The sequence below is a fragment of the Zeus faber genome (assembly GCF_960531495.2).
Source record: "Zeus faber genome assembly, chromosome: 19".
NCBI classification, from domain to species: Eukaryota; Metazoa; Chordata; class Actinopteri; order Zeiformes; family Zeidae; genus Zeus; species Zeus faber.
This window is the reverse complement of record NC_137206.1, coordinates 17683550-17699037: the sequence shown is the minus strand read 5'-3', so window position 1 is coordinate 17699037 and position 15488 is coordinate 17683550. Positions and strand designations below refer to the sequence as shown.

Here is a 15488-nt window from a genome sequence, read left to right as displayed (position 1 = left end):
AGTGACAAATAAAAATCTTGAATCTTGAATCTAAAAGTGGTAGCTTGAGATGTGGTAGCTCAGGCGGTAGAGCTGGTGGTCTAGTGATCTAAAGGTTGCTGGTTCGATCCCAGGCTCCTCCTGCTAGCATGCTGTAGTGTCCTTGAGCAAGACACTTAACCCCTAATTGCTCCTGATGGCTGCGTCCGTCGGTGTTTGAACAATTGTAAGTCGCTTTGGATAAAAGCGTCTGCTAAATGTAATGTAAATGTAATGTAATGTAAAAAGTGCGTTGGTTTCATTGAGAACAGGTAAGTGGTAAGTATGAAGGCAGGTATTGGGTTAAGTGATGGCCTTGAGGTTTTCAGCCACCAGAAAGGTTGACTGAACTTGAAATATATGGATAAAAAATAAATTATATATATATATATATATATATATATAAATTTTTTATATATATATATATATATATATATATAAATATGGATAAATCCAACAAAAATGAATGTTGAAATTTAACTGAGAACTTAATTAATTAAAATTGACCGACTTTTAAGATCAACTATTTGTGACAGGGCGGAGGCTGGTCTTACTCTGTGCTGCTGCGGTCGCCTGGTCCGCCTCAGTCTGTTCGTTCTCGGCGACGCAGAACTCCGACCCGTTCTCTGGATCCGGGTTCTCGTACACGGGGCCCTGCTCTGCTTGCTCGTCCCGGTCCGCGGTGGTGGAGGGGGTGGACGGAACAGTGGGCGTGGGCGTGACGACAGGGGTGGAGGGAGTGGTGGGGGTGGTTGGTTGGGTGGTGGGGGTGATGGGGCCGTTGGCCTCTGGGGCCGGGCCTTTAGTCTGCGGGTGCTGGGGGGAGTCGGGATCCTTGTGTGGGGTGACAGGGGACTGCTGCCGGTGTCGCTCCCTCTCCATCTGCTTGGCCTCCTGGAGCTGCAGGGAGGCGGGGTGTGAACAAACATGGAACAGAACAGAGGCGTACGCACACACGCACACGCACACAGGCACACGCACTCACACACACACACACACACACAAGCATAATCGTACAGAAAACACAGCACACCACGTACACACACGTACACACACGTACACACACGTACACACACGTACACACACACACACACACACACACACACACACACACACACAAAGCCTTGTTAGCACAATGTCAACAAACGTATCATGATAACAACAAGCTTCAACAGATGAAGGTTCCCCGTAGGTTCACGGGGGCCCAAATCAGAGCTACACCACATCCAGACGTCAAACCAGCACGCGACAGGCAGGTTTAGCGCCGTTCTTTTCAACGAGCACAGAACAGTTCCAAGACAGCAAGGCTCCGCTAAGAGCGCATGAACATCGGAGTGTGCCGGGATGGATTTGTGCCGCTTTATGGACCGTTGATGAAAGAGCGCTCGCTGTGAAGTAAGGACATGCTACTGAGACGGCGATGAGACGAACTGTGTGGAATCAATTCATGCTGGCCTGTGTGAACTGGTTGATTTTTTGGGGGGACGGAAATACATCTCCTATGGCTTGTCCGTACTGATGTGTCAGGACTGGCAAGATATACCTTTGCAATGAATACGGGGTGCTGGGCAGCTTGGCTATGCCTCAGTTACTGGTGCTCAGTTGGGTAATTAATGAGCCAAAATATGTGTTCCACGACATTTTCACAAGGGTGTAGATCACAACATGGAAGAAAAGGGTGCCGCTTCTCAGCATGTTGATATTCTATATTCGTGGAGAAAAGTCAAATGTAGGTCCTGGACAAATACATTTCAGAACCAGTGCTTTTAATTTTTTCACTGTTGATCTTGGCTACTCACTCAAATTTGGATTACACAGTTCATTATTTAAAAGCAATCATCGTGACGGAACTTGCAAAAAGGAGAGCAAACATTAACTGCAAGCAAAGGAAGTTCATACTTCTTTTGGCCAAACCTAATTATTAACAGCCCAAGGTGCATTTCCAATGCGAGCGCATTTGTAAATGTGTTACAAGGGGGGAAAAAAAAAAAAAGAAAAAAGTCAAGGAGGATGAAGCCACTCAAGGAGAAAAAGCGCAGTTCAGCTGAAAGAGGTGGGTCACGGATGAAAATAAGGAAACTGAAGAACACATTTACAAAACAATGGTGATAGATGACAATTCTTACTCCAAAGCGGATGATCTACTAAGTTGTGTTTTAGAAATCCGTCAAGTTCAGAAAAAAAATGGATGTTCATAGTGATTGGGGTAAAGTTGAGCTAGTCTGCTTCTGTCACCCTTTACATCTGGCCTGGGAAGAGGAATTTCTGGGCATTCACTCACAATCATAAACTCTATTTCAAGACATTTAAGAAAAAAAAATTATCTCCCCTATTCCACCACAACAAACCATATTTTACATCCATTCCATACGCAGAGCCTATTTTAATTAAATTAATGACGGTTCATTCAGAAAACTAGGGTCGCTTCTGAGGCTCTCCATAATTTAATAAGCATGGTGTAATCTTCCCAATAGGATTTAAATGTAACGACTAAATTCAATGACAAAGCATTGAACGAAATGAAACGATTAGTATTGAAAGAGGGGCCAACGGTAACAAGGCAAGACAATCGCACCTAAGCTTGAGGGGACGGGCGTGTCAGTGCAAATAGAGTAAGCTCATTATTTAAATGCCAACTTGGTCACTGAAGGCTGTGTGAGAGAGAGTGAGTGCAACAGAGCGCGCCCGAACGAGAGAGAGAGAGGGAGAGAGAGAGAGAGAGAGAGAGAGATCAGAAGTACAGTCCAACCTGTGCGTATTTGTGCGATGCTGACGCAGCACAATCATAATATGAAAATGTACTTAAAATTGGTACATATCTTGATACCTGCTTATAAACCTGGTATTAAACGATGAAAATTACGTTGATTACACTGGATCATGGTACAATTCAATAAGTACAATTATAACAAAACTCCCTTTATGAGGAATTTTAGGTTGTATCTTGACATGATTATTAATTTAAACTACAAAATTGAGCAGCACGGAGATACCACTGCGAGACGATAAAATAATACTGATGTATCGTCCAGCCCTGAATCTGCAGAGCGATACAGAAAGAGCATCCACTGAAAATGTAAAGAGACGTCTGTTCTCCTCTCTGCCACAAAATCTGCCGCGCTCTGTGTCCGCCGCAGCCTCTACGGTCTATCACACATTTCTTTGTACTCCCACCCCCATGCTGTTAAAAGAAAAAACAAACAAACAAAAAAAAAAAAAACTAAAAAAGTTATTTAAACAGGGTATGGAGCAAATTTCACACCTGCGAGTGGAAAGCAAAGTATAAACGTAAATTGGCGCCAGAGCCAAAAAGGAAACGGAACACATGAGCGAAGGAATGGATGGATAAAGGCTAATGCGCGCAACGAAACACAAACACACACACACACACACGCATACAAAGAAGAGAGAGTTTCAGATCAGGCAATTCATGGCAGTCCTGCACTCTTTACCTGGCGATCACGCTTTCTGGAGGCCAGAGACCAAGATAGCTTGTGATTTGTAAGCTACATGTCCAAGGGGAGGGTGGGGAAGGGTGGGGGTGGGGGGGGGGGGCGAAAAAGGAGAGGGAGGCAGGTGAGGGAGGGTGTCAATCAAAAAGAAAAAGATGGCGTTAGAGCAAGCTTGTCTTTTCTTTTTTTTTTCTCTCTCTCTCAAAGGCAGCACCTAAAATGTACCTCTGCACACAAAGCCAACGTGAGACTTTAACGCCCATTCTGGGAAACGTAGGGAATGTACGTCAACCATACGAGGCTTCAGAGGCTCTGGAGACCGGCGCTACCGGCTATTCAAGCACACCGGATCCCGCGTCAGAAAGGTAGAAACCAGTCACAACTTTAAGTCCAAGTGTTTCCCTTTGTGTCTGGAGCGTGCACGGACGAGAGGGGGGAGACATACTGCCTGGTTCTCCATGCGGGCAAAGATGACGTTGAGCATCTGCGTGAGCGTGGCCTTGGCCGTGGTCTGGTTGATGAGGTTCTTGCTTGCCAGGTAGATGTTGTAGCAGGTGCGCACCGCCTGGAGGACGGTGCCTTCGTGGATCTCTATGTGCTGGGAGGTCACGGCTGTCAACAGGGCCTGGAGGAGGGGAGGGGAAAAGGGACTTTGAGGAGGAGGAGGAGGAGAAAAGCCTGGGGTTGGCAGGAGACCAGGGAGGTGGACGTTGACATGAGGACGGGCGTAAACGGCAAGACCCTTGTACCATGACTCAGCCTGGTCGGCCTGTACAGCGTTTCTAAGTTTAGATCGCGAATCGCATACAAGGGACTTCATGGGCTCAGTTTGAACTTTGACCCAGTCTGTCGCGGGGCCATTCGAGAGCAAAGGATGATTTGAGTGAGAATGTGAAGTCGCGAGAGACTCACTGCTGGAGATAGACTTTTCCTTTTCTATATCAAGAACCCTCAATTTGTTTTGCATTCGGCCATGAAAATCATTTGATAGAGGTTGTCTCTGGAAACCAAATCCGATTTTTGTTGGATGTGATTTAATCAAAACTTCCACACCTGACTATACGATAGTTAGGAGATAACAGTAAAACTACTGCGCGCATGTGGCAAATGCGGTCTCCCCGTTACAGGATTTATTATTTACAAGTAAACTATTTACACAAAAACATCCAGTTTTTACTGAGTCCCATAACAACGGAAAGGAATGGGGACGCACAGGTGGTTTTTTGGAACGGGACAGTCCCTGAATTCAGTTGTGTTTAAAAATGTCGTATCATACATGTAGGAAACCAATGAAAAACGAACAGCTCCGAAATAAAAAGACAGGAAGGGAGTCAGGAGCCGGCACACGCGCATTGTGTGCCGCTGTCTGGAGGAGGAGAAGTTAAAAAAAACCAAATCACAAGATTTGAATATAGAGCGAGAATATAGAGCAAGTGCGATCCGATCACAAGTGGTTACTCGACAGCTCTGAGGTTTCAATACACGGTAAACTGCACTTACACCGTTTCAACGCTCGGATAATATATATATATATATATATATATATATATATATATATATATTTTTTTTTAATCGTCTGTCATCAATGTCAATCCAGATTAAAGATTTAATCATAAATCTGTTGTACATTCTCTAATGGTGCTAACATCTTCTGAATTAAATAACGGTGAAGTTGAACTATTAATAATTTTTCCTGAGGACCCCTTGGAATCTTTTGAAGGAGACAGGGGGCATCCGGACCGCACGTTGAGAACTATCTCTCTAAAACACAACATCTCAAAATCTCTACCTGCAATAGGACATCCATGTCAAATCCATAATTCCATGACAAATCCATAGCTTTAGGGCGAGGGAAGACCGAGCCTTCACATCTGTGGTTGTAAAGCTTGTTGAACAGTCTACCTGAGTGGAGGACAGGTCAGCCAGCGACCTATTTCGAAAGGCATCTGAAAACTTTTTTTTGTACGAATGGGCGTGGCTGTGTTCTTAGTGTGTTTTTTGTTTGTTTGAATGGACATGCAAAGAACTTTGTGCCACTCGATCGCTCTAAAGACGCTATGTAAATAAATGTGTTTACTTACTCACTATCACAGAACAGAATGTGATGTAGTGTAGTCCTACACAATAAACCAAACCAACGCTGAGCAGGTTGACGGCAAACAAAAATAATACATCAGGAGAAGGTCTGCGACAGTACTAACAGTTCTAACAGCAAAGCTATAACAGACCTGCCAAGGTTGGGGAAAATATTTTGAGTGCCACGACGGTGCAACAGCGAGTCTCCGTGGTGTTTGGCTTTCTGCAGCTAAATGACTCCATCAGTCATTCACACCGCAGCCGTCTTGTGACGAGCGCACGCCACGAGCAACATAACAAACCAACGTCTTTTGCTCTCTTTTGTCAAGCATCAACTACACAACTATGTTACATTGTCATCCAGTTTGAGTATCTGAGCATTTTTACGAGTACTTGAGCATAGTATCGGGCGTTTGACCGGCACGGAATCAGATCCATCTGACACTGATCGGCCGGTTACCAGTCATAGCCGATCGGGCTAAAAAACGCTCGATTACGGTCACCGGCTGATCGGCGCCGCTCACGTTCTATAGGTATGTCAACATTACTGTCACATTTTTGTCCTCAATTATTACTCCCCCACTTCCCATTTTACCTCGGCAGTGCAGCGTTACGCCTCGGTAGATAATAAAGTGCCGCTGTGCTCGGTGCGCTGCATATCAGTGGATGCTGAGTGAGTGAGAGGAGAGGGAGGCGTGACGGAGCCACAAGCACAAGGTCGTAGCATCTGGTCCAATTCGAGGGGTGTAGTTTCAATACCCAGTACATGTAGGGTATTGTTTTGTATTGATTGATTGTTTTTCGGTAATTAAATGACAACCACACACACACACACACACACACACACACTTTAATTACAGAAAACAATTTATGTTTGCCTAGTTTCTCATGGCATTTTGTGGAATTTTACCAGAAATTGTGTGGTTGGTACACAAAATGCGTGCACGTTCATTGAGCGCCATTGACTCCACTGAGAACATGACACGACATGACACGACACGCTAACCTCACTTACTGAAAAAAAGCTGGGGCTGGGCTTACACTCTGAACTCTTTGAAAGAGCATTTATTTGAAATCACAACCGGCAGAAAATGTACCAACTGTCCACGGAAAGAGTCATGGCCCTATCCACACACGCACTGCCAGCGCTATTATTCCTGGCGACATTGTGCGCGCTGATAGTGAAGCGCTTGACATGCGAGGAACGCGGCGGTCGACAGCAAACCTTAATGATCTGTAGCTGGACGCCCTCGTCGGTCTGCGGCCCTTGGAAGCAGGCGCAGATGGTCTCGATGATTCTGTCGATGAGCTTCTTGCCCGGGGCCGTGTTGTCCGGGGCGCTGCCTGTCAGGTGGCCGTACGCTATCAATTTCTAAGAGACGCACACACCATTAAACACAGGCACGCACACGCACACACAGAGACAGACACAGACACACACACAGTAAACGAATATACCCCAAAGCATGACATTATGGGCTGTGTTCAAGGGAGCTAAATTTGATGTGTTCACGCTCATGTAATGGCATGTTAATATGACTTCCCAGTAGAGGGAATTTAAATATCATTATATTTTTTGCGACCAACACCTCAATATCAATGACTTTGCGATATTTGAGGAATAACTATTTGTGCTTTCATAAAATATTTACACACAATAAATATTGGAGAAATAATCATTAGTGATGTGGATATGATGACCAGGCAGGTAGCCTCATTGATAAGAACGGCTGGACGGTATCTAGTCTCACGTCACAATATCGCTATTATACTGATATATCGCTCAGCCTTATATTACAGTTGGCCGCTCAAGAAAACAAGGCAACTGATTCAGAATATATATATATATATATATATATATATATTTTTTTTTTTGTTTGCCGAGTTTCACCGTATGATGAAAAAAGCCCAGTCCCTTTGCACGGACGCCACTGACCTGTAAACAGTCGAGCGAGGTGATGACGATGCGCGGACATTTGGACTGACATGACAACTCAAACGGCAAGAAGTACTTGTCGGCTTCAATAAAATTGGTCTTTGACTTGATTGGCGGCAAAGTGCTGGAACTCGATTTGCCATCTCCGGCGGGAGGACTACGATGGAGAGAGAGAGAGAAATAAGAGCGATAAACACAGTGATCACATGAACCGGTCTGTCAGCTAAAGTCACCGGAAAAGCGGCGGGAACCGACAATCAGTCTGACACTTGGTACACTCCGATGATGTCCAGGCACCATTAACGGGGCCCCGCAGTTAAAGGAGGATGCCACTCAGCAGCACCCCTCTCTGCACCGAGCCACATGCTGAAGTGGAACCTCCACGTTTACCTGTAAAACCTCGATCCTGCTGACAGGAGCAGCAGGATCTCAGGAGACGAAAATGCAAAGGAACATGTTGCTCATTTCAATTTCCTTGTCATAGTGATTGAGTGACCCAAATTCGGCATTTCGGGAGGGGGGCAGTCTTCTTGGCTGTCAAGCGCCGACTGTGTCTGAATGCGCTTACGCTGACGACGCAGGTTCAGCGGCCAGGAACGTTACTGAGGCATAAATCAAGGAATAATAAAAAAAAAAAAAAAGGTAATTTCTTTTTTTTTTTTTTTTTTTTTTATGTGAGATGAGGATGCATGAAATGTGGCTGCGCCCATGTCTTTACAGCGCTGCATTTCCACCACACCCAGACTGCACTAGCTGACGGAGGGAGGGACTGATAGAGGGAGCGAGAGAAAGATAGAAGGACAGAGAGAGAGAGAGAGAGAGAGAGAGAGAGAGAGAGAGAGAGAGAGAGATAGGGTGTGAGAGTGGGAGGGATCGCTTTGTTTATGTGAAAGGATCGCAATGACAAAGGATGATTTCAGCTCCTTCGGAGGGATGACCTCAAAAACGATGGCTAGGAATAGGCACACCAAGTGACAGGGAGAGTGAATGGGAGAGGGGTAGGGGAAGAGTGCGAGAGTGAGGCGGCAAGAGAGAGCATGAGGGAGCAGAAACAGTGGATTGGGGAGAAAGCAATAACAGACATCATGCTGTGAACTGGAGCGGTGCAATGTTATCATGATAATATAGTCATAATTGTTGTTGCACGGTAGCGCTGAAAGGGGGAAAGCCAGAATATCAAATTATCGTCCGGCTCTTTGAACACAGAGAACAGAGAGGAAACAAAAAGATTAAAAATAAGAGGCATACGCAGTTTGCTCCACCTCCCCTCCCCACGTCTCCAAATTCTTTGAGGCTATTGAACAGCGTTGAAGCAGAGCAGTGATTCAGCTCTGGACGGCCACCCCGTTGGTTTGATCCCTCCCTTGATCCCTCCCTCTCTCTCTCTCTCTGCCAGTGTGTCTATAGGGAGCTGTTCTCTTCTGGCTTATTTCTGCTGGTCTCGCTGCTTAATGTCAGCTGGCCTACTCCCTCCCTCCACCCAGCCTCAGACTTAACCTGCTTATATTCATAATATGGACGCTAAGTGGGTCTTAGCCAGGCAGCCGAGGGGATGCTTATGGCTGCTCGTGGACGCAAGCAACAGCGTTGAGTACGTCTGGAGTGGGGGGGGGATTATGGCGCTTATGGCCATTGAATAAAATATGTTTGTGAAAAGAACTCAGCAGTTCAAAACCGGCACATTGACGTGTCTTGCAGCATTAGTCGGAGCAGAGACAGTTTTTTATTTATTTATTTTATTTTATTTATTTTTTAACCAGATTGTGGAAACACGAGGGGGCATTGTAATCATGTTTATCCATGCAATGACATCTCTCTGCCTTCTGTGAAACATTGACAATACTGACAGGTGGGACAGATACAGTCCCACCTGCTTCTGGTAAATCCTGGGGCTGGAGGGAGAGGGAGAGTTAGAGACAGGGAGAGAGAGAGAGAGAGAGAGGAAAGAGTGGACAGCAAATAATGGTGCGGTGGTGGGGAGGTAGTGGTAATGATGCCAATTTACTTGGCAGCACAATACCCACAACACACATACACGGCACACAAAGACTAAAGAAAAAAAACAAAACAAAAAAAACAAAAACAAAAAAAAAACACATTGAGCATTAAGAAGACTTTTGTGAGGGAAAGCCATTAATGAGAAGGCAAGACTGTTGGGAGCAAGGCGGGCGGAGAGGCAAACAAAAAACAAAAAGACACTGTAGGCTCGAAAAAAAATCCCACAAAAACGCCCAAAACACACACATGCGTTTTAATGAGGGCTGGGCCGGTCTATCTCATAATCGAGCCATTGCCGGTCATCGACACACACACGCAAAAAAAAACCCATAATCACCAGTTGTTAATGTTTGTCTAAAATGTATAAAATAATCAACCTTTACTATAAACATACATAAATCATTTAATGTACGCTTAAACACCACATGATCCCCCTAAAACAATGCTGACAATACTTCTCCCTACAACAATCGCGGAGTCACTGAAGTGCGCTGTCTTTGAAGTTTACCGTGCTGCTCTGCTAATCTGGGAGGGGGTTGGGCAACATTGCAAAAAAAACTCCCTTTTGCAGTACACTATGAAATAATAATAATAATAATAATAATAATAATAATAATAATAATTAAAACAACAACTAGGTTCCTATTACTACTATTATTATTATTGTTATTATTATTATTAATAATAATAATAATAATAATAATGCATCCAAACTGGTTTTTAGCAGTGCAAAACGTAGCCTCAAACTGAAGAAGGTGAACACACTCATCTTCTTGGCACGGAACCTCAACAAAGTCAACTGAAAATCAAGCGGGCCAGACATTTTCTTTAATAATTTGTTTGCTGGTTTCTTTATTTGCTTAGTAGAATAAATGGGGACGGCCCCGTTAAAGAACATTTTGGCCTAATCCCTTCAGGCAATGCTGATCGTTTTTGTTTTATCTATTTAACACCGCCATACTTATACATACATACATGTAATACAGTTTCATATTTAATATCTGAGAATGTTAAGAAAGGCTATTCGATTTTATTGGACTTAAGGCCACCGGCTCTGCAAACACAAACACACACACACACACACACACACACACACACACACACACACACACACACACACACACACACACACACACACACACACACACACACACACCCCTGAAAGCACGTAATTCACAGCGTGCAAGTGGGCGTGTCTTCGGGACTTGGGACATGCAGCTTGAAACCAGGACAGTCCCGGACAAACTGGGACATTTGGTCACCCTATGCTAAATCTTTGTTCTGTTTAAAGAAATGAGTGTTGTTAATTACATTCTGCTTGTGCTGCATGTTAGTGAACAAAACAAAACGCCGCCCCCCGCATGACAAGACGATAATGCCGATCGATTTGACTCAACCGGCACAGCCCTAGATCTTATTATTTTTATTCGATTCATTGTTTACTGACAAAAAAACAACAACAACAAAAAAAAGTTAAGGCTCTCTGCCAAGCATTGAATTCTACCTTGCGCCCAAACAGGCCGAAACAGGTGAACTGAATACTTGACGTCAACCTTCATTCATTATTACTTTGAGTAATGAATTAATTACTTACCTTAATTTTTCAGATTCCTCTTTGATTTCCTCTAGAAGAGAAACAGAGAGAAAGCTATTAGCCCTGGGGAGTGGAAATCCTGCAATGTTTGACTCAGCTAATGGCACTGTGGGGAATATAAGCATATATTAGAGTCTGGCAACACAGAGGGTCCAACTTATTTATGAAGCCTGGCTTTGAGAGGATCTGCCCTCGGTTCCTGCTGAATGCACACTGTCTCAAGTGTTTACACACACACACACACACACACACACACACACACACACATCAGATGAGAGGCTCTTAAAAACATATCATCTTAAGTAACGGAGAGTGAAATCCTGGACAGCAATGTCCAGCCACTCGTTTCCTTATGAGTAATGAGGCTCCTATACTGCCGAGAAAACATGTAACCAGTGAAAACCTGTAAACATGTGTGCCCAGAGGTGTGCAGCACATGCACGCGAATATGTTTCTCGTAGTGCTAATAAAAGACAATATTATTATTGGTTAAAATGCTCTAATACCTAAACCTGATTTAAATGTGACATGATATGGGTGCATTGAGCTCCCACTGGAACAGTGAGAGTTCCAGGTCCAGAACTCAGTTGTTTTTTTTTTATGTCAAAGTAGTGATCAGTAACTATGGAGTGCTAAATTAAGCTATAGCAGCTAGAACTACGTTGGCATAAGTGTCTCCTCTCTGCCTCACCCCAAACTGAACCCAAAGCTGAACTCCCCCCCCCCGCACGCTCCTGTGAGCCACGATATCCTCAAATGGACAGAAAGTATTAACTGCTGAATTAAAGTTCAATAATGTCAAGTTAAAGGGTAATATATCTCCTTGCAAGCTGGTTTACATTTTTAGAGAAGCCCACAGATCATAACACAATATCATAAAGTCAGAACTTAGCATTGGCTTCTTTGCCTGAGAACAAATCTTTTTCGACTCCGTAGAAGAGGGGTCTTGCACTCTGGTTGTGTCGTCTATGCTTGCACAAATTAACCTGATACAAATTTGGAGCCATAAACTGGATAGCTCTGGGGGTGGGGACTAAGATGAACAGATCTGGGGGACTCCGGTATGGACTGCCTGTTTTGAGAGCTTGAAATCCCAGCAGCCATTGAGGTGACAGTGGACTGACCGCCATTGAACATTTGAGAGCGCCCATTGACACGTCATGGTCAATTACCTATTGGTCCTTTCAATCCAATGTTTTTTTTATCTTTTACTTTTTAAATTGACGAAAGAGTTAATGAAAAATAATGAACATCGAGCTTCCTCAAGCTCAGTGATTATTTAAACTGAAAATATCAGCATTCCTATCCATACTATGTAGTGGCAAGCACCCCAGAGCGAGAGAGCACTATGGTCCTTGGTGACGCCCGCCCTGCCCAGAGAGGATGTCAGACAAAGCGCCTGGAGCTCGCCTGCAGCTCGACGCGACTCCCCAGAAGCCCAGCGATGCGTCTGGCAGTAACATTTGTGTTTATTTCACAGATCTGCAGGCATGAGAGCCAGAGGATTAACAGTCTAAACACTGATACCATGGACACCATGATAGAGATAGAGAGAGAGAGAGAGAGAGAGAGAGAGAGAGAGAGAGAGAGAGAGAGCGAGAGAGAGAAAATGAAGGCGAAGAAAGCAAAGAGACCCACAAAGAAAAACATACGCGCACTGAATTTGAATGTAAGGGAATGACGAAGAAATAAGAGACAGGGAGGGAGAGTAAAGACACGCGGGGGGGCGGGGCCAATTGAAGTTCTCTATTAAAAAAGGTGTTCCTGAGACGCCGGCGATATGCAACAAAATGAGAGAATCCTCGTAGAATAGTGTCGGCCGACAACGGGAGGGAGACGCCATGACAATTCAATTATTTTGCTGCCGGGAGGCGAACATTCCTTCTTCCTTTTTTTTTTTTAAGAAATCTACTTGGCCAGAGTACTTAGTCGTCAACACACCGGGGAATTAAATTAGGGCTCGCCTTCGTAACCACATTTCTCTGTACAATCCGCAGGGACACCAAGGAGAGAAAAAATAAAAGCCACTGAGTGGAAGAGGTAAGGCAGTGATGCCTAATGGGGGTTTGCTGCCAATATGGAGGATGTAATGGATGTGGCATATTAACATGGAGCGGAGAAGATGCCACGCAGGCCCAGACGAGCCGCCTGAAACTGCCCTGTGTAGCTGGACCTGACTGAGGAGATCCAAGGTACTTCGTCGTCTGCTTTTCATGTTATTAATCAGCGCCGGACCAAATGTGGCTAACACTCCTTTAACCAGACCCCCACTGTGCGTCTGTGTGTGTGTGTGTGTGTGTGTGTGTGTGTGTGTGTGTGTGCCTGCCTATTGGAATTTTCCATTGGCTACGTCCTGAAAGAGCGAAATAAAAGTGTTTGGCCTTTTAAGCAATAGCCAATTAGCTGTGATTAGTCAGGATGGGGTGGGTGTGTGTGTGTGTGTGTGTGTGTGTGTGTGTGTGTGTGTGTGTGTGTGTGTGTGTGTGTGTGTGTGTGTGTGGTGTGGCAACGAGTGGAGAATTAGTCTACACGACTTAATCTAAGCCCTGGGACTACACAAAAAATAGACAAGAAAAGAGACCATGGCAAAGGCAGGGAAAGAAAGAGATAGAGAGACAGATCTAATGAGAGATAACCAGAAAAAGGCAGAGACAGAGAGAGAGAGAGAGAGAGAGAGAGAGAGAGAGAGAGAGAGAGAGAGAGAGAGAGACAGAGAGAGAGATCAGGAGTACAGTCCAATCATTTATCTCTCATGACAATCTTTGGTAGGCAGCGATATCAAGAGAGCTGGACCATAGAGAAAAACCAACCTGATATCAGAGCGAACACAGAGGCACATCTCCCACTTTCTCCCTCTCTCTTTCTTTCTCTGCACAGATTAATCTTTTTTTTGTGTCTCAAAAGAGCTAAGCTAGCATTTCGATCTAGAAGAAAAAAAAACAAACAAACAAAAAAACCCCCCACAGAGACAAACATCCCCGAGGCTCTGGGGAACGGGAGTGTAAAGGTCAGCGACGGAGAAGTCTACAGCGGCTTAGGAGTCCTGGATGTGAGCCGCATCACAAGGACTGCCGGCGGGGATCCTGCATTTGATATAGGCAGCTCAATGTCAACGCAGCTCTCTCGCCAGAGCTCGACTTTATCCAAGTCTGCAAACAAACACAGGAAGACACCACTGGCACGCACGCACGCACGCACGCACGCGCACACGCACGCACACGCACGCACACGCACACGCACACACACACACACACACACACACACACATACACACACACACACACTCTTTTGGGATGTTCATACTGTCTACACATATAATTAACAGCCACATAATTAGTTTGGTGTGTCAGTAGTGTTGATGAGGAACCGTCACTCCTGGAATTTAACAATGAAACCATGGCAACGCCGGCGACATGGTGGCAATGGGAGAGAACACACGTATTATTGGCAGATACTCCCGGGACGGAGAGACGGGACTGCAAATTAAAATACTGGAATAGCTGATCTGTGCCAGCTCCTGGTTTCAACACACACACGCATGCACAGGTTCTCAGACACAGACAGACAGATAATGTTACCAATACGCACCGGCAATCAGCCACGGTTTGCTCTGAATACATCCAATAAGTGTCTTGCCACTTATTCAGCCTGAAAGTCTCTCCCTCCTTTAGCAGCTGAAATGCACCAATTACAACCCTAAAGAAAGCTCAGATGTGTGCAGACACTAGTCTTGGAGTAATCACATCAGAATCAATGGCAGCCCACCTGCATAGCGTAAGAGCGAGGCCTGTAAAAAACCCAAACGGCCGACCTCTTGTCACTCTAATGAGTTGATATGTAAAGCACCAGGGGCTCGTTTTGGCAGAAGGGGAAGTCATCTGCTGCACCAAGGTCGTTAGTGAAAGATAGCTCTGTCCCATGAGCCCCGATGCAGAGCCCCAGATCACACCAGGTCACAGTCTATCTTGTGACCTGGTACAGCGCACTTTTAAATTACATTTCTTGAAGTTTACATCAACTTCTATAAATTATGTTTATTTATTTAGTTTACTCAACTACAAATTTATATTTGCGGGAAGTAAAGAATGCCTGAAATGCCATCAAATGCGTCACCCTGCCTCAATATGGGCGATGCACGCTAACGCTACAATGGAGGTCAAACAAACGAACAAAACAAACAGAAACAACACGACAATGGAAAAAATGGAAATATATAGTTTCAAAGAACAGGCTTCAAATAATTAGTGCTGATAAACAGCACTGCTTCAGACAATTTCCAGAGTGGCCGTCAACAGCGCATGATAAGGGAGATCACACTGGAAACACCATAGGGAAAAAACAAAAATCCTCAAGTAAATTATTTCGATTGTGGAAATTAAAACATTGTTGTTTTTTTTTTTTTTCCTATGCAACC

General features: G+C 44.7%; 1 protein-coding gene across 1 annotated transcript in view; it reads right to left on the bottom strand.

Annotated features, from left to right (window-relative positions):
- The window catches only part of arfgef1 (ADP-ribosylation factor guanine nucleotide-exchange factor 1 (brefeldin A-inhibited)), a gene marked incomplete at its 3' end in the record, with an annotated part of 60459 nt that overhangs the window by 29488 nt on the left and 15483 nt on the right, over positions 1-15488 (bottom strand). Inside the window, exons 2-7 of the mRNA XM_080020398.1 lie at positions 11075-11105; positions 7483-7639; positions 6772-6918; positions 3916-4095; positions 3471-3524; positions 573-918 (exon numbers count right to left, since the gene is read on the bottom strand). Of these exons, the coding sequence (XP_079876524.1) occupies positions 573-918; positions 3471-3524; positions 3916-4095; positions 6772-6918; positions 7483-7639; positions 11075-11105 (915 nt within the window). The remainder of the gene's footprint in view (positions 1-572; positions 919-3470; positions 3525-3915; positions 4096-6771; positions 6919-7482; positions 7640-11074; positions 11106-15488) is intronic.